General features: G+C 36.2%; 1 protein-coding gene across 1 annotated transcript; it reads left to right on the plus strand.

Moving 5' to 3' along the window:
- The first annotated feature begins 2940 nt into the window (after nt 1–2940).
- On the plus strand, nt 2941–4274 carry LOC108328651 (peroxidase 44). The gene is made up of 2 exons (XM_017562545.2): nt 2941–3244; nt 3414–4274. The coding sequence occupies exons 1-2, from the start codon at nt 3044–3046 to the stop codon at nt 4143–4145; spliced, it is 933 nt and encodes a 310-aa protein (XP_017418034.1). The 5' UTR covers nt 2941–3043; the 3' UTR covers nt 4146–4274.
- Nucleotides 4275–18724: the final 14450 nt, after the last annotated feature.

Genomic DNA, 18724 nt, shown 5'->3' on the forward strand with positions numbered 1-18724 from the left:
ACAATGTGTTGGAACAATCGGTACCGTTATAGAGTCGCGCAGCGGAATAAAATATTTTGAAAGCGTGTTACGGTCACAAATCAAGTTTCGATGGTCCGTTTTAGAAAAACAATTTTCTTAGAGAAAATTTATCAAACAGTTGATGTGCATAAAACAATAAAAAGAGTAGGGAGTAGAAAAATTGATACACTGGATTTTTATCCTGGTTCGATTCAAAAGAATCTACGTCCAGTTGTTAATCACTATAAAAAGTGATTAACGTTTTCACTAAAATCAGTTTCACCAATTACAATAAGAGTGAATAAAAAAAAACAGAGAGATAAAACCTTCCTTCGACGAACGAACCGGAAGATGACCACCTTGCCAATTCGAAGAGAACCGCTCCGACTATCGACACACGAAACGCGAGCTTCTCCTATTCACGAGACCAGGCAAAGCACTTGAACTAGCTTTTTAGAACTTCCTCAGACAAACTGTATTCTCAAAAAGCTCAGTGTTCTTCTTAGAGTTTTGGAAGAACCTTATATAGCTCACTATTCTGAATTCGCAAAGATGAATTATAACTGCCACAGATAATCGATTATCAAAAGTGATAATCGATTATTAAAGTCCGTTACAGGGTTTTCAAAATGTAATAATCGATTATATGATGTGATAATCGATTATTCCTGTATGACTCTGTGATAATCGATTATTGTCATTCCATAATAGATTATTGCAGTTAAAAATGCAAGTTTACAAAGTTTACAAGAATTTCCTACTACATTTAATTTCTACAAATTGCTTTTAACTAATTCTAATATCTTCTTCAACTAAAACTTCTTGCAGCATCATCAAAACAAATTTCTTCAAGATTTACCAATACTCCTTATTGGTAACACAATGGTCATATTATAAAAAAGAAATCAATTTAAGTGATAAGAAAATCATTCTTAATTTTTACAATTCATGAAAATATACTATATATAGATGATAACTTAAAATGATTTTGCACCACCATTTATCAATATATTTTATAAATAAAGCTTTAGTAAAATAGTCAAGGAAATATATGAGTGAATTAGCATTGTAAGTTTCCATCTCAAAAAGGTTATTATTGTAATTAAACCCTAACAATCATTTACAGGACCGTAGAAATGTGATTTAGCATTATATTCTTTTTTATTCAAGGGTTTGATTAGTTAAATTCTTGATCTTGTTTTTTGCTAGTGAATTGTGGATCTCACTTACAGCCACGTACTTTAAATATCACATTATGCAGCTTATAATAAAATCACATTGTTCTGAACATTGTTTTGTTTGTCGTCGACATCATCTGACAGTACAAGAATGCCATGGTTTAGTTTAAGTTGGCTATTGGCTTGTCTGAAAACAAGTCAGTCTGAAAGATTCCTAAGTAATATTAATGTGTTTTATATTGTTTTTAAAACAATACTTTTAGTTTAAATCGATCATTGTTGATACTAATATTTTAAACTTATTGTTGACCTAATTGAAATTGGTATTTTTATCTTACTGTAAAAACTAATAGTTTTTTTTTTTCTCTTATCTTTTATGTTTCAAGATCATGATTTTTCGAATTCTTTGTTTTAAACCTTTTGAGAGTGTTTTGCAAAGACATCTATTTGTATCTTTTTTTTCTTACAACAACGACTTTTCTAATCAATATATTTATGTTAATATTTTTTTTCATCAACTTGGAGATCAATGCCGAACACACGACAATAAAGAAAATATCAAACTTATAACTATGGCTCTTTCTTTTTTCTTGTTTTAAATTACCTCAAGGTTGGACCCGATATAACAGGCATGAAAAATAACTATACATTCTTTTATTTATTTCTTCTTTATTCATTACTCAGTAATTTCTCTACAATATATTTACTTCAACATAGCTAAACTGCTGATTTAAATTTAAGTGCTGTTTTATTTCATTAATTAAAATATTGATTTAAATAGATGTAAATTAGTCATGTATTAATAGAAAAAGTTTTCTTCTACAGATATAGACAAAGTCTTCTTGTTTAACGTTCAAGATTCTTATTCTCTTGACGAGAGACATTCTTCCAGTAAAATTTGAGAACCACATTCATAAACCATTTCACTTTAAACCACTAATGACTCATAAAAAAGTACATTGGCATATCTCTTGTCTTCCATTATGCACGTACTTCAAAACAAGCAACCCCTTCATTAATGTTTCTTCTGCAACATCTCTCTTATATTAGATTTAAAGGAAGAGGAGAATGAAAATGTGAAATCCCACCTCAGAAAAATATTCGTCTTCTATCATAATATATTACCTTGCAATTCCTATACAATGTCAAATCACCCACACTTTTTATACAATGAGAATTGATAAATATATATATATATATATATATATATATATATATATATATATATATATATATATATATATATATATATATATATATGTGTGTGACGATTATTAAAGGCTAAATAATTATTTAATTAATTTAACTATTGATCAAGTTCAAACAAAATTAATAAAAATAAATTTGTTGTATTAATACTATAATTATTTTTATTATACTAAAAATAAAATATGTTAATATTCACTATTTTGAAGTAATTCTTTACCAACTATTTACATTTAAATGATTGTAGTATAAGGAAATTTGAGTGACTTAACGGTGATTGAGAAAAAAACGATATTATGAAAATTGAAAAAATAAAAGGTGTGGTTCATAACATATATGCATCACAAATTGCAACTGTTGTTGAGCATAAATTTAAATACACCATACCCAGTTGGCAGAACCATGAAACTTTAAAAAGTTTTGTTCTTTTCTAACTTTTTTTTTCATATAAACAAGTACCACGTAACTAAACTCATCTTTTTACCGGCACGCTTTCTGAAATATTCATACCAAAATCCATGTGCACTTTTCACAAAACCAAACAACAAAAAAGCTATTATCACAACTTCCACTCGTGAACCTTTTCCAGTGCCCAAACTATATATACACACATAAGCGTTTTCAGTTTCTGTGAAACACCACAAACACTAAAACACAAAATGAAGTACCTCATAACCACCATTCTTACGTTGTTCTTTGTGTTTCCCTTTGCATTTGGTGATCTGAGAGTTGGGTTCTATGGCTCTAGCTGCCCCAGAGCAGAGGAAATCGTTCGACAGATTGTTCAAAGGAGATTCAACCGCGATCGATCCATTACTGCAGCCTTGCTTCGCATGCACTTCCATGATTGCTTTGTCAGAGTAAGACCAAACTAAACTACTTTCAACTACTTCAATCATCATATTGCTTTAGCCTTTACGACATAAACAACGTAAGATTTTACAAATGTAGTGTTTTTTACGTTCATGACGTGATGAGTTAATTTTTATAGTTTCAGTAATTCAATTATGTTTACATTTTGTGTTTCAGGGGTGTGACGCGTCCATATTAATAGACTCAACCAGGGGCAACCAATCTGAGAAAGCCGCAGGGCCAAACGGCACCGTTCGGGGCTTCGAGCTAATAGACGAAATAAAAAAAGCGTTGGAAACAGCGTGCCCTTCAACGGTTTCATGTGCGGATATAATAACCCTTGCCACACGTGATTCCGTTGCCATGGCAGGTGGGCCCCGATACGACGTCGCAACGGGAAGGCGTGACGGCCTCGTCTCGAGAATCTCTGACGTGTCGCTGCCTGGGCCACGTTCCACTGTGTCGGCGGCGCAGCAAGCGTTCGCCGCAAACGGCATGTCGTTGGATGAAATGGTGACGCTGTTGGGAGCGCACACTATCGGTGTGGCGCACTGTAGTTTCTTTCGCGACAGGCTCAACGACCCCAATATGGACCCTGGTTTGCAGGCCAAGTTGGGCCGGATTTGTAGGCCCAAAAAAGGCGATCCCACAAGTTTTCTGGACCAAAACACGTCGATGGTTTTTGACAATGAATTCTACAATCAAATTATTTTAAAGAGGGGTGTGCTTTTTATTGATCAGCAATTGGCTTTGGACCCTTTGTCGAGTAAGTTGGTGTCGGTTTTTGCTGGAAATAGTGCTGTTTTTGAAAGGAGTTTCATTAATGCTATTGTGAAGATGGGGAACATTAGGGTTTTGGTGGGGACTGATGGAGATATTAGGAAAAATTGTAGGGTTTTTAACAAATGAGAATTTGTGCCTGTGTTTCTGATTAATTGTGTTTCAATTCATTGCTTCAGTGATGGTAACGTGCAGCGATTTCACTGCAATGTTGTAACTTCTTCATGTTGGTAAAAGATTCATAGATGTTTGAATTAATGACTGATCACCACCATGAGTAACATTTTTTTTTCAAATATTTAATATAATTGTATTTGCACCTTGAAGTCAATCGTATTAATTAAACTAGAAGAACTCTTTAATAGATCTAAATATTTTCTAGATTATATAATTATTCTATTTACCAAATGCAAATTTAAATAGATTACATACTTTTACCTTTTTATTTCATAATTATTTATTTTAATCATTTTAGAGGTTTTTTTAAGTCACATCAATCTCAATTTTTCTTATCTCAATTAGGTTTCTAATTTTGAAAAATTGGAGCAATTTGACCATTGTCGACAAATTGGTTGAACAACGTTAAGAATACAATGATGTGACTTAATGAATAGGTTAATGCTGTGGAATAAAATTAATCAAATCCTACCACGTCATCATCTTCAACCTTAAATCAGAAACCCTAACCACCAGACCATTGTGACACTACCATTGAACCATATCGTCAACTGCCATTGACCTCCACGCGCAAACACGCCATCACTATTCAACCTACATCGTGACCCAAACCACAAATCCACCTCGCGCATCCATCTTTCATGAAGAGATGAAGGAACCATTTCACAGATTTGCAGCAACTACCAAAAAAAACCACACATTAAAGTAGAGACCACCACACGAGCAATTCTGCCTTATCCATCGCATAACTCATTCGCGCCACCACCATAGAGCCACAAGCAACCTACAAGAACAAGCAACCATGAACCACTCCATCACTACAAAAAACTATTAATTAGTGAAGTGTTATTTTTTTGTAATTTGTGAAGGTTTTTATCCTTGGCAAATCAATTTTTGAAGGTGTTTCAAACTCCTACAATTAGAGTCACCACAATCGATTTGTTGAGATTTTTTATGACCTTTGGTATCGAAGTTATAGTGAAGACTTTTTTTGTTGAAAGGTGTTAACCTCTTTCAGTGATTATTATTTCGTGGAGGTTTGAAACCTCATTTATTTATATAATTACCCAACTACATTAGTAATTTCTTGATTTAATGAAATCTTTTTTTATAATAAATAAAATATATAAAATTGTAAAGTACACAAAAATTAATCAAAATGAGTTTTATTGATAATTTAAGATAAAGGAAATTTATTGACAATTATAATATAAATATTAAAAAAAGAAACATAACGTCTAAAGAACATTACAAGATTGACTAAAAACTATGGCATGATCGAAAATAACTCTATCCATTGAAAACATATTGGTTAATGTTGATGACCTAAACAAAATCACTAAACATCATCTTGCGCCGTTGCCGGGAACTCGGTGAATTAAGTTTAGGAGTGTAGAGTTAGTCCTTGCATTTATATAGCTTGTTTGTTTTTCTTTTCTTTCATAGATTTTTGTTTGAGTTATGTGCTAGAGGCCTTAGTGGTCTGATTGGTTTTCTTCCTGTGAGCAATTGGTAAGCATGGATCATTCCTCTGCATATGGTAATTTCCTTTTCCCTTACAATGATCCACCACAAAGATTTAACATGTTCTTTGAGTTTGTTCCTGAGGAATTTTTGCAGCCAATCAATCAAGATTTCCAGCAACAACCACCACCTTGTTTTCTACCCTATGGTGAGCAGCCATCCTAGCCTATGCAGCAGAATCAATTAATTTAAACTTTCAAATCGATATATCTTGGACTCATTAAGTTTGTTGAGCTTTCTTATGTTTTTACTATTTAGTAGGTACTTCCAATAATATTTATGAACTCCACTAATCTTTTATGGAGTATATGCTCATGTAAGCCTCTAATAAAGCCATCAAACAAATAATAAAAAACCACAATATTTACGTTGTTTTTACATTATGAAATAAGAAAAAAAATGTGATCTGAGATAATTATTAGTACTATGATATGAAACGTGAATGTATAACAATTCATGGATAAGTTGGTAACTCTATAACTTTTATGAGTCTAAATCACAAATAACTAGATTTTTCAACAGAATAGAAAGTTACCTCGATAAAGTCATCATACTGAACAACAACAAAATCTGTTTCATTATCAACAACATAATTTGCTTCAATATCTTTGCTGGAGGACTCTGAATTTGCACTCAAAACCTAGAAGAAAGCAATGCAATTAAGTACCCTTCTAATCACATAATAATTTATGATTAGTTTTGTACAAATTTCTGAAATCTTAATGCTGACATTTTGCTTGTGAAAGTAAATATAGGCTTCAATTTCCTATATAAATGGATACTCCACTATAATCTTAGAATCCTTAATTGATCCATTATCAAGCAAACTGCCATTGCCTCTACAATCTAACAAACATTCATAGTAAGTCTTTGATATAGAGCACAAGAGAAGTAATGGAGAATAATTAAGAAAACAATAACACTAATAAAATTTTCAAATCAGGAGATATAAATAAAGCCCTGCAGGTTTTGGAAAGAATGAGTGTTGCTCCGGATGTTTTTACAAATAACACCATTTTGCGTAGTTTGTATAGTAGTGGGAAATTGAAGGAGGCAATGGAGTTTATCGACAGGAAGCTACATAGGAAGTGTTATCCTTGAGTTACAATCCATTGCTTCATGGGTTTTGACAAGAGAAAAAGATGGATGGAAAAATTGAGTATTTGGAAATAATGGTGTCAAAGGGTTGTTAGCCGGATATAGTGACCTATAACACCTTTCTTACAACACTATTCAAGGACAGGAAGGTGGATGCTGCAATTGAAATACTGAATCAATTGAGTAACAAGGAGTGCTCTCCTGTCTTAGTTACTTATAACAAAATCGATGGTCTTGCAAAGGTGGAAAAAACAGAGTCTGTGTTGGAACTCTTAGATGTGCACTGACATAATTACATACTATTCACTGTGCCGTGTACTTGGCCTAAAGGAAAGGTTGATAAGGCTATCAAAAATTTTCGTGACATGGAAGGATTAAATATCAAGCCCAATAAACTTACAATTCTATTATGTTCGGACTTTAGAGAGAGCATTTAATTAAGGTGTACTATATGAAATTAGCGCTGTCAAAACGGGACATTCGACCCGACTCGGCCCGGCCCACTACGGGTTGGTCACTTAGTGAGTCAACCCAACCCGGTTCATTTATTAGCGAGCTAGAAAAATTCGAACCCGGCTCGACCCACCACGGGTTGGTGGGTAAACAGGTTGGCTCACTGACTCACTTAATTATTATTTTTTTAAAATAAAAAAAATACAAACTTTCTATAATTCAAATCTAAACAAATTTCACTTCCAACACGGGTGTTTAATTAATTTTGAAAATAAGAAACTTAAATAATTTTTTCAACAAAAACAAAATAATAAATATTTTATTATAAAATTAAAATTAAATTTTAATAAAATAAAATTAGGTAGGTGGGTTGGTGGGTCAATCCGGCCCACCACGGGTTTAACCCGCATGAGCCGGGTTTAAATGAGCCGGTTGAAATCTGACCCGCATAAAAAAAAATACAATTTTTTCAAACCCAACCCGACTCAAACCCGTGGTGGGTCGGGTTGGCCCGCGGGTTGTGACCCATTATGACAGCTCTATATGAAATATGCGATCTGCGCTAATTGTCATTTATGGATAATTAGCAGGTATATTAGCATATATTAATGATTAATTAATGGTTTGATTGTCGTATCAAATATGAATATACGATATTAATGGTTTGATTGTCGTATCAAATATGAATATACGACATTAATGGTTTGATTGTCGTATCAAATATGAATATATGATATTAATGATTAATTAATGAGTTTGATTGCTACAAACCCTATAAATATACGGTTAATATCCACGTAAAGATATTTTGATCTATCTTAATTAAATTGAGACCTCTTTGAGAGACATATCTGACTTGAGGAGTGTCTTTTGCAGGTTAACCTCCACTTGGTCATGATTACTTGAAGGAGTTGGATCATTACGACGTGGAGTACGAACAACAATCGATCGGAGTGAATTACGTTCTTGGAGAGGATTGAACGATCGAAAGAGAGTAGAGCAAGGAAAGATAACCGACCCTCAACCCTTTTCAACTGAAACATTTTGGGTCCACCATTAGACCGAGCGACATCCCCATGAAATCACAAGAAACCAAATGAGCGCTCGGCCTCAGCATCACTACTTCGGATCAGAACCAGGTTTTGCAACAAGAACAAAAAATTCAATAATAATTTCTAAAGACATGTCTTTTGTTTCAGGAATTTTCAAGTAAATAAATATCCATTGAAATTTAAGCTACACATGCATACCAATATGTATATGTTAGTTTACTATTATTGTTGGCTCACAAAGTGAAAGCTACACCACACATGGGCCACAAACTCCATGTGAAATTTCATCATCAAGACATGTATATCCCGCAGAAATGCCCTCAGTTTTTGCAGAAACCCTTGGAAAGATAACCACAATTGATAACCATTAAAGGTTTATGAGGCAAAAAGTTAAATGCCTCCACTTTCTTCTTAAACTTTAATTAAAAATGAAAATGACTTTTCATTATAAAAATATATTATAAAATATTGAAGCATTTACTTTATTTTGTTTGACATATATTTTTGTGAGTGAAAAGATCTTGCACAGGAAAGTTCAGTCCCTTCCCGCTCAACAGTTGGACCACTTACGTTTAGCCTTGTTAGGTTCCAATGGTTTGGCTCTCGTGCGAGAATCAACTAGGCACCTCTATCCTTGTTCAGCGTATCCCGAGCGGTGCCTATTTATATTATCATAGTCACCGTCTTCATCTATTTTGCAGGTCACAAGGCAGTAAAGCACCTATAACTCACCGTGACACATCTTAACGTCGCTTTCTCATTTTGGCCTTCAAATAATTAACCAAATACCGAACAGTCTCGCTTGCATGGCCATCCGGCCTTATAGCATAATCTATTTTGATATTAACTGTCTAACCTCATAAATGTGTTGGTTTGATTGGCTATACTTTTTCTGACAAGTTCAAATTCGAATTGTTATTTTTCTTCAGTGCAAATAACAAGACCCTACATACAAATCACTTGGCCAACCTCGAGCATGCCACTCAGTGATAACGCTTTTGTAGCTCTCACTTGAAGCCTCTTCAACCTAGGGATTGCTTTCGAAGATCCTAGTGTCCGTTGCTCGGTGAGAAACGTTTCCTTAGCCCTCACCGAAGCCTCATCGACCTAGGGAACGCTTCTGTAGCTCCTAGTGTCTGTCGGTTGGTGAGGAACACATCCGTAGCTCTCACCGAAGCCTAATCGACCTAGGGAACACTTCCATAGCTCCTAGTGTCCGTCGCTCGGTGAGGAACGTTTTCATAACTCTCACTGAAGCCTCTTCGACCTAGGGAATACTTTTGTAGCTCCAAGTGTCTGCCGCTCGGTGAGGAACACTTCCGTAGCTTTCACCTGAGCCTCTCCGACCTAGGGAATGCTTTTATAGCTCCTAGTATTTGTCGTTCGGTGAGGAACGCTTCCGTAGCTCTTACCTGAGCCTCTTCGACCTAGGAACACTTCTGTAGCTCCTAGAGTCCGCCGCTCGGTGAGGAACGTTTTCGTAACTCTCACCTGAGCCTCTTCAACCTAGGAAACATTCTAAGTGAACTCCTAGAGTCCGCCGCTCGATGAAGAGAGGAATGAAGAGTTAAAGTGCATCGAAAATAAACTCTCTAATATGACGTGAGCCTCCTCTCTTAAGCTCATAATAATCCTTGCGCACCTCTTCCAATAAAGAGTTTGCTTGGGCTTGGGGGACTTGTGTACTATATGAAATATACGGATCAGCGTTAACGGTCATTTACGAGCAGTTAACAGGTATATTAGTAGGTATTAATGATTAATTAATGGTTTGATTGTTGTATCAAATATGAATATACGACATTAATGGTTTGATTGTCGTATCAAATATGAATATAGGACATTAATGGTTTGATTATCGTATCAAATATGAATATATGGTATTAATGATTAATTAATGGGCTTGATGTCTATAAACCCTATAAATGTACGATTAATGTCAAGGTAAAGACACTTTGATCTGTCCTAATTAAATTGAGACCTCTTTGAGAAACATATCTGATTTGAACATCAGAGTGTCTTCTCCAGTTCAACCCCTACTTGGTCAAGATTACTTGAAGGAGCTTGAATCATTACGACAAGGAATAAGGAAGGACGATCGACCCTCGATCCCTTTCAACCGAAACATAAGTTATAAATTCCACCAGGTGCATGCAATTTTGAGAAAGCCTCACATGCCCATTAAATGTGACCATCTGCAATCAGACTGCCACCACAAGAAAATAATTGAATCAACAAACTATAGAAATGCATGCTCAAAGGTATATTCAGTGATGACTTCAGTTGAAAACAAGGATTTACCGATGCTTCTGTTCAAATGAGTTCCTCACGTGCATGAAATTCTTCTCATCCTTGCTCACGACAACAAAATTTTCAAGCATATGCAAGGTATCAATACCAATAATAGAAAGAGCTACAACAGACATTTCATAATCCATGGCCCTGGCTCAACCCAAACCTATGTTGATATCTGTTGGGCCTATATGGCAGTTGGGCTTACAAATAAAGTTTATAAGAAAGAACAAGGGTGTATTTCTCCCCTTGTCTTGATGCATTAACATTTGTGTTTTGAGCCTCAACCTGATGGTGGAAAATCATATTGCCAACTATTGAAGACAAATAAGAGAAGGAAAGAGTAAAGCAAGTAATAGGTGATGAAGGATAAATGCCTTTTCAGTTTCAGTTTCAGACAACTTATCTACTGTGACATACTCGAATTCAGAAAGAAATCCAGTCACTTGTTCCACAACATTGAAGACCACACCACAAGTTTTAGTAGCTCCACAATTACTTCCCACATCTTTGTAGACATCCCAATGCCCAATATCTGCACATTTCCAACCAATGAATTTATTCATTTGCCCAAATGAAACCACGTACTTGACTATTTTAAGAAATTATTAAAATGTTTACCATCCAGAATTTTGGTTAATCAAAGGAAGCTTACTTTTATAAGAGGATGAGAATAAGATCTTATATATTTTATATAATAATTCTCCCATATAGAGCCTGATCAAGCTAGTGATAGGTTTTAAAGTTAAAAGAGTTTGACTACCAAAAATTAAAGTAAAAAGGTATAGTTCCAAGCGTTTACGAAAGGTTTAAAAGAATATTTTGAAACTAGAATTATTGTTCCTCAAATCTGCACCAAATGCCCAAGAGTATTGGTATTGTTTATTATAGAATGTATCAAGTATTTAAAAAAAAGTTTAATCATCTCGAACATTCCTATTTGTGTAGGTTTTTCTCAAATAGGTCATTGTATTTTAAATGGTTTCAATTAGATCTCTTATTGTGTAAAATTGAATCAATTTAGACCTCGCCATTAATTTGACTGGACGACGTTAAAAAATGTTCTGCGTGACAGAGTGACATTATCCTGTTTTACTGACGTGACAGAGTTTGATCGACTGAGTTGGATTTGTTTTATTTACCAATTTACAAAACTTGAATGAAATCAAAACACCATATTATAATTAAGAATTAATTAGAGTTAAGATCGTATTATAAAAAATTAAATGTCTAATAAGTTGAACCCTAATTGAATTCTATATCAGAATTTTCTTCTCCAAGATTTAGTTAATTTCCTTGGAAGATTCAGAGAACCTTAATCACAATCTTTTTTCCAATTTTGGGTTCTCTTCCTTCACGGTCAAACCCAGTTTTGGGTTCTTCTCCTTCTTTGTTCATTCTTTCTCTCGGACAAAACTCAATCTTGAGGCTCTTCGTCTCACACGAGAAGCGGATTAAGGGAGCACGAGCATCCACCTTCGTCTTCTCCTTTCTTTCTTTTCGTTCAGAAACTTCTCCTTCCCCAAATCATTTTTGGCCTTGCTTCGTTTCGCAAGCTGGAAGCTCTTTTTCTCTATCTCTTCCTTGGGTTCTAGGGCGGTGGTCGTAGGGAGGAGGGGCTCGAGTTCGTTGAACCAGGCGTGGCAAAGGCGCAGTTAGGTTGTTCTCGTCGGTGGGAATCGCCGAAGCCTCTTGGTTCAGAGCTCATGGCGAGTGAAGTGCAGACAATGTCGTGGTGGCGGGCGAAGGCAGCGGCGACGTAGTGTTGCGAGAGGTACCGACGCGGTAGCAGAGTGCGTTGTGTTTCCGATCTGGAAATTTTTGGGTTTTTGGAGTTTGAAAACCTCAAGGATTTTGTCTTGGAATATTATTCCTATAATTGAGTTTGAAAGGAAGGATTTTTGGTTTCTTGATTGTCCCTTGAATTTGTTTTCTTTGCCGTTTTTGGTTCCTTTGTTTCATGGATTTGGGGTTTCACAGTGGTTGTTGGTGGCTGGCGAGTAGCATCAATGGAGATGGTGGTGGATGTCAGGGGGCTGGTGAGAGCAAAACACCTTGTCAATGAAATGTCTGATAATAAGACAAAGAGAATTAAAATAATAAGCTTCTGATTCTAAAAATAAATTAATAAAGAAAAAGGAAATTGGAAATAAAGTTGCGTTTTGATTTCATTCAAGTTTTTTAAATATGGAAATAAAACAAATCCAACTCAGTCAACCAAAATCTGCCACGTTAGTAAAACTTGGTCATGTCACTCTGCCACGCACAACATTTTTTAACGCCGTCCAGCCAAATTAATGACGAGGTCTAAATTGATTCAATTTTATACAATAATGGACCTAATTGAGACCATTTAGAATACGATGACCTATTTGAGAAAAACCTGCACAAATAGGGATATCCGAGATGATTAAACCTTAAAAAAATACATGCATTCAAGCATATAGCTTCAGAAATGTCTTTTATAAATGTCCAGATCAAGAAAGACAAATAAATGACATTGACATAAACTTTACCTACTCTATTAACATTACCAGTAGTAAGTCTACCAACTCTTCCGCCCTCCACCGGAACCCCTCCCATCCCAATACGAAAACCTCAACATCATCGGCCGCATCAAAATCCTACCTAACCTCCTCAGCCTTTGGTACTAATACGTATGATAACGCTGTCGTTGATGCAATCAAATTAATACTATTAAATTATATTAACTTCAGTATTACTAAGATAGTAGCTAACAAAATAGAAAATGTAAATTTAACCTTAAGTCGTCTTCTAACAAACAAGGAATTGATTATCAATCAATTAGTTCTTATAAAAACTATACAAAAGAGTTAGTAATAAAGAAAATAAAAATAAAGAAAAGATTAAAGAGTGAAGTAACAAATTTATAAAGAGATTTTAAAAGATAAAAAAAATCAATAATAAAGAAAATAGGTTGATTTCACTGGTTTTTCAAAATAGGATTCATTATTGGCTATCTAAAGATTATTTTTCAATTAATTATTATCTTAGATTTTCAAATTAATCATTGTAAATTTTCAATTAGTTTGTTGGCGTTCTCACTTTTAACCAAAGTAAATTCTAAATTAAAAGCAAGAACTTTGTAGATTAATCATAGTAAATTTAACCAAAGTACATTCTCAATTAAATATTACTATGCCTAACCATGTCTATATCTCTTATATCAAGTAAAAAACTAATTAACCAAAGTACATTCTTGATTAATTCTTGTTAAACTTTTACCACTAATCAAAGTACATTCTCAAGTATTGACAAAAACTCATTCAATCATATGAAAGTTTTTAACTTTAATCAAAGTCAAATAAAATTAAAAGTTTTTGAACTCATATGATTGATAGTGTAAGACCCTAGAACCTCAAGAATTTACCAAGTTGTAAAAAGTTCAAGTTATAATGTAAAAATGGAATGCTGTCAGGTTTGACATGGTTTACTATTTTAATCATAACTTTTTGTAGATAATATGAATTGAGTTGATTCTTCTTTTATTGGATAGTAGACTCAAAGAGCTTCGATTTGAGTACTCATACGCGTATTTTCGACTTCGGGAAAGGGGTCAACCGAACTATCAAAGTTGCAATAGTGGTGCTGCTGGGAGACTTGCGCCCAGCGCCCTTTCCTCTGGGGCGCCCGGCGCGAGCGGTATCAGTTTTTTTTACAGTTTAAGATCTGAGATGAGTGGGGATTGCGTGGAAAGTTAGGGGAATATGCTCCAGACTGAAAATGATTGGTTCCTTGGGTCAGAGGGGAGCATGGGCATACCTCCTTTCCAATGATTAGTGCTTCTTAGTGGATTAAGGAGCATGATATCTCTAGGGGGCAGATCTGGAAGTGTGGGGAGAAGGAGAAAGGGGTTCTGCACTTGTGGGAGTGAAGCCTTTGCTGGAAAATTCGTGAGAGAGGTGAAGTTGAGAGTTTCTGGAGTTGCAAGGAGGCCAAGGTGTTGCAAGTCTTGTGAAGATTGATTCAAGGTCTACAAAGGAAGTCTTCAAGAGGTAAGGGGAGCTAGATCTTTTCTATGAGTTGTATGAAAAATACATGTGTTGATCTTTGTATGAACTGTATGCTGGAAATTCGTGACTGTGGATGTGGTTGGGTTGAAATGATATTTGAGATTGGTATGTTGATGTATGTATTCTGTTGGAGGGGTGATCAAGTGGAAGGTAAGGAAAGTATACATTGTTTTGAACAAGCTGATAGAGTTTTGGGTCACTTTGAGAGGAAGTGAGGTAGTGATTTTGGGAAGTAAGGATTTTGAGTACATTTGGGCTATTGGTATATCTTAGATAAGTCATTTGTGACTTGTTAGAGTCATCAAACTGATCAAAACAGGTGCAAAATAGTTGCTGTGAACTGGTATGGGGCTGGACGACTTCTGATTCGCGCCCGGCGCCCCCAGTGGCGCCCAGGCGCGAGACTCTCGAGAAAAGGCGCGCCCGGCGCCCCTCATCTCGCGCCCGGCGCGAGTTGTTCGCAGAAAGTGGCTTGGTCTTTGTTTTTGATAGTTTTTGGGGTTCCAGGTGTCCGTTTTGGACGTTTCTTAAGTCGTTTTGGAGGTTTTGGACCCTTCCGGGACTGTTGGTGATGGTTTCAAAGCCATTTTCTTTGTCTAAGTATGAGTTACGGGAATTTGTGTTGTTTAGTGGTTCTCTTGAGACTGTTACGGTTTAGTAATGTGTATTGGATTGATTAATGTTGTTTGCTTAACAGATTTTTATGCATGTGAAATGTTTGGAATATATATATTGTGATGTGATTTATGTGAATGGAAGAGATATGTTGGATTTACTGTGGTAATATGGTAGTTTCTGATTATTTATAATTGTAATGATTGTATTTTATTATATTGCAATTGAATTTATGTATCTGATCATGATATGAGTATTATGGGGAGATTTTGTAATGGTATATTGTGAGTTGAAGAATATGAGTATGGTATGAATCTCATGGAGAGATTCTGTAATGTTATGATATTAGTGTATATGTTGATGTTGAGGGTCCTGTAGTCGGAGGTTATCCTGATACTCTAATAATCATCCAGTCTCAAGTAGAGAAGGATGAATTATGTGGTGAGAGGAGCAGGAGGTCCTGGTCTATGTGCCGGTTTTGGACATAGTGAGGGGACTAACCTTGTGAATGGTATGAAGTATTTTGGAAGTGAAATTGTAAGAAAAAGTAGAAGTCATTACAAGTGCATAACCTCCCGTGACCGCTCGTCAACGTATCATCCGGATGAGTGTCTATTGGGTACTGTGGCGTTTATTGGGTACTGTGGGACGAGTGTCCAATAGGAATTGTGGTACGATGGTATGAGGGTGTCTGACTTAACTATTATATGACGTTTGTACTGAAGTAATTATGCATGTTTTATAAATGATTTATTGCATGTTAGCTCACCCTTGCATTGTCTGTGTTGTGTGCTGTTTGGGTATGTTTCTTTGGCGATGATCATCCACTTGGATGGGAGCAGATGTTGTCGCGGAGATTCCCTTGGAGCAAGAGCTGGAGGTTACTGATGTTGCGGAGTAGTCTTCTTAGAATTTCCTGATTGAACACTTGTAGTGTTTAATCCTTTCAACTGTTCAAGTTTAAATTTTCTGTTTCTTTTATTTCTGGATGACTGTAATTTCACATTTAATTACACGTCATACTCCGACTGTTCTCTATATTTAGATGTTAACGTCTTTATTATATAATATTGGTTATTATATAATCGGGATGTTACGGATAGTGTATATCTATTCAATAGGGATGGAGATAATACAAAATGATGGAGATAATACAAAAATTTCATTTTATTGAATTTGAATATGAAACGAAAATGAATTTTTTCTTTAAAATAGTTGAGATAACGAAACTTGTGATAGTCCCACCTTATTGTCATCCTACTTATAACTCTTCTTATACCTCTTTTATATTTGTTTCATTGAAAAAAAAAACTTTAAAAAGATTGTTTTTAATTTCAAAAGATATAACCATATGTTTATCAATGGTTTAAGAAGTAAAGGTCAATTTTCTCTAGTATGATAAACTCTCCCATTAAGTAATATCTCAATTACATAAACCATGGTTACATTCACTAACCAAGGCTTCAACAATCTTATACTTTTGGACCTCTATGATCAACTCTATACCAAGTGTCAACACTCAATTTCGTTCGGGTTGATTAATAATTTTATTTTTATCAAAAAAAATAAAAAAAAAATAATAAAAAAAATAAAAATGAAAATAAAATAATAATAAAAATATAATAATATTAATACAAATATATAAAAAAAAAAAGGGAAAGCAGCGTTCGGCCTTTGACTGTAGCTATGTGACCGTTCGTCCTAAATCGTGAGCCTTCGGCACGTTTGGCTTTTCTCAGCCTTAAGCGTTCGGTCATTCAGCGCTCCAATTGTCGACCGTTCGTCATTTTTGATCCAGCGTTCGTCCCGTTCACCCTGCCTGCAACCGTTCGTCCTCTATTGAAATATATCAGACGTTCGGCCTGCAACCGTTCGTCCTCAAGCTTTCCAACTGTTTGACCGTTCGTCCATACAACGTTCGTCCATTCTCATTGACGTTCGGCTCTTAAATTGCTTTGTTCGACTGATTGGCTTCTCAAGTTTACCGATCGTTTAGCGCTCGGTCATTTTGTTTAATGAAGGTTCGGTCTCTCCATTTGAACGTTCGGTCTTGGTCTATGACTGATGTTTCGCGTTCGGTCTAGTTTTGTTTGATGTCAGTTTTCGGCCCAATGGAGTTGGATGATTCGGTTTTAACGCTCGGCATGCATGTTTTCTACCGCTCGTCCAATATCACTCTCTCTTCTACGGCTGGTTTGGCGTTCGGTTTTGAGCGTTCGTTTGGTATAGCTTTGTCATGTTATGAGAACGTTCGTTCTTGGCTTGTGTTAGTGACTACTTGTGTTCGGCCTGGATCTGGGGTCTACCTAGTTAGAGCGTTCATTCATGTAATATGAACGTGCGTTCGTTTTCTGTTCGACCGAACGTCCAAAAAGCTGGTGGAAACAGACACGCGAACAGCACGTTGACAGCATGGGCAGCTCCATATTCAGGGCCTAGCTGGAAGAGGAGCATCCCACATCACAAAATTGCTGGGAACACATGATCAAGCACCCCACGCAGCCATGTGAAAGCTGCTGACCGTATGGGTTTCGCGAATTTAAAAAGGAGAAACAGAGAATATTCTTGGCTGACACCTTCTCTTTTGTCTGCCACGGGTGCCCATGTTCTAAAAGGTCTGGCAAGACCACTTCCTTCTCCCATGTGCTTCCTCTGGAACATGCGGCATGAGGTGGTGTTTGGGCGTCCATGTGCAGGATTGGCCTTTTCCAATTGAATAATTCATCCCTGGGCTCTGATCCCTGGGGACTCATCACCCTCTCATCCATATGCACCCGTCACCCTCTTCCTCCATTACGACCATTCAACCTCCACTATCTTCACTTCCCACCATCCTTCAATGGAAGCTTGCCGACAACTTCATCTTCTGCCAATTTAAGGAATGAACACTCTCATTCGCGGGGGAGGCAAGGAGAAACCTACGGCCTACACTCCTGACCACTCTTCATTCATCTCCCATAACCAACCCCACGGCCATACAACCTTGTTCTTCATTCTCACGGACACCATCGCTTTCAAGGGGGAAGATTTCTTTTGAACTGGGGGGAAGAGGTATTACCAGTGTGACGCAGCAGCAAAAAAAGGAGAAGGGCACAACACTTGAAAGAGGCTATGGAGAGCGGAAGAAACAAAAGGAAGCTTCAAGAGCCACCTTGCGCCATTATCACTAGGACCACTGGTTCATCACCGTCACCTCCCACCATACACCAACCGTGAAACCTGATACTACCGGGAATCATCACTTCATCTACAACTCTTGCTTCACTGCCTTATCATCTCGAATCCTTCAATCACCACCTCTGACCACCGCCAGTCACCATAGCCATATCCACACTCACGACTATCATCCTTCCCTTTTAGTTTTTCACGGCCAACGCCCATCACCATATCCAACATCTTGACCTCACAGCCAACGTCCATCATCTTAACACCAGAAATCACAAAAAGTAAAGGAAAGAGGAGA

This window comes from Vigna angularis, chromosome 2 (assembly GCF_016808095.1).
Source record: "Vigna angularis cultivar LongXiaoDou No.4 chromosome 2, ASM1680809v1, whole genome shotgun sequence".
In the NCBI taxonomy this organism is placed as follows: domain Eukaryota; kingdom Viridiplantae; phylum Streptophyta; class Magnoliopsida; order Fabales; family Fabaceae; genus Vigna; species Vigna angularis.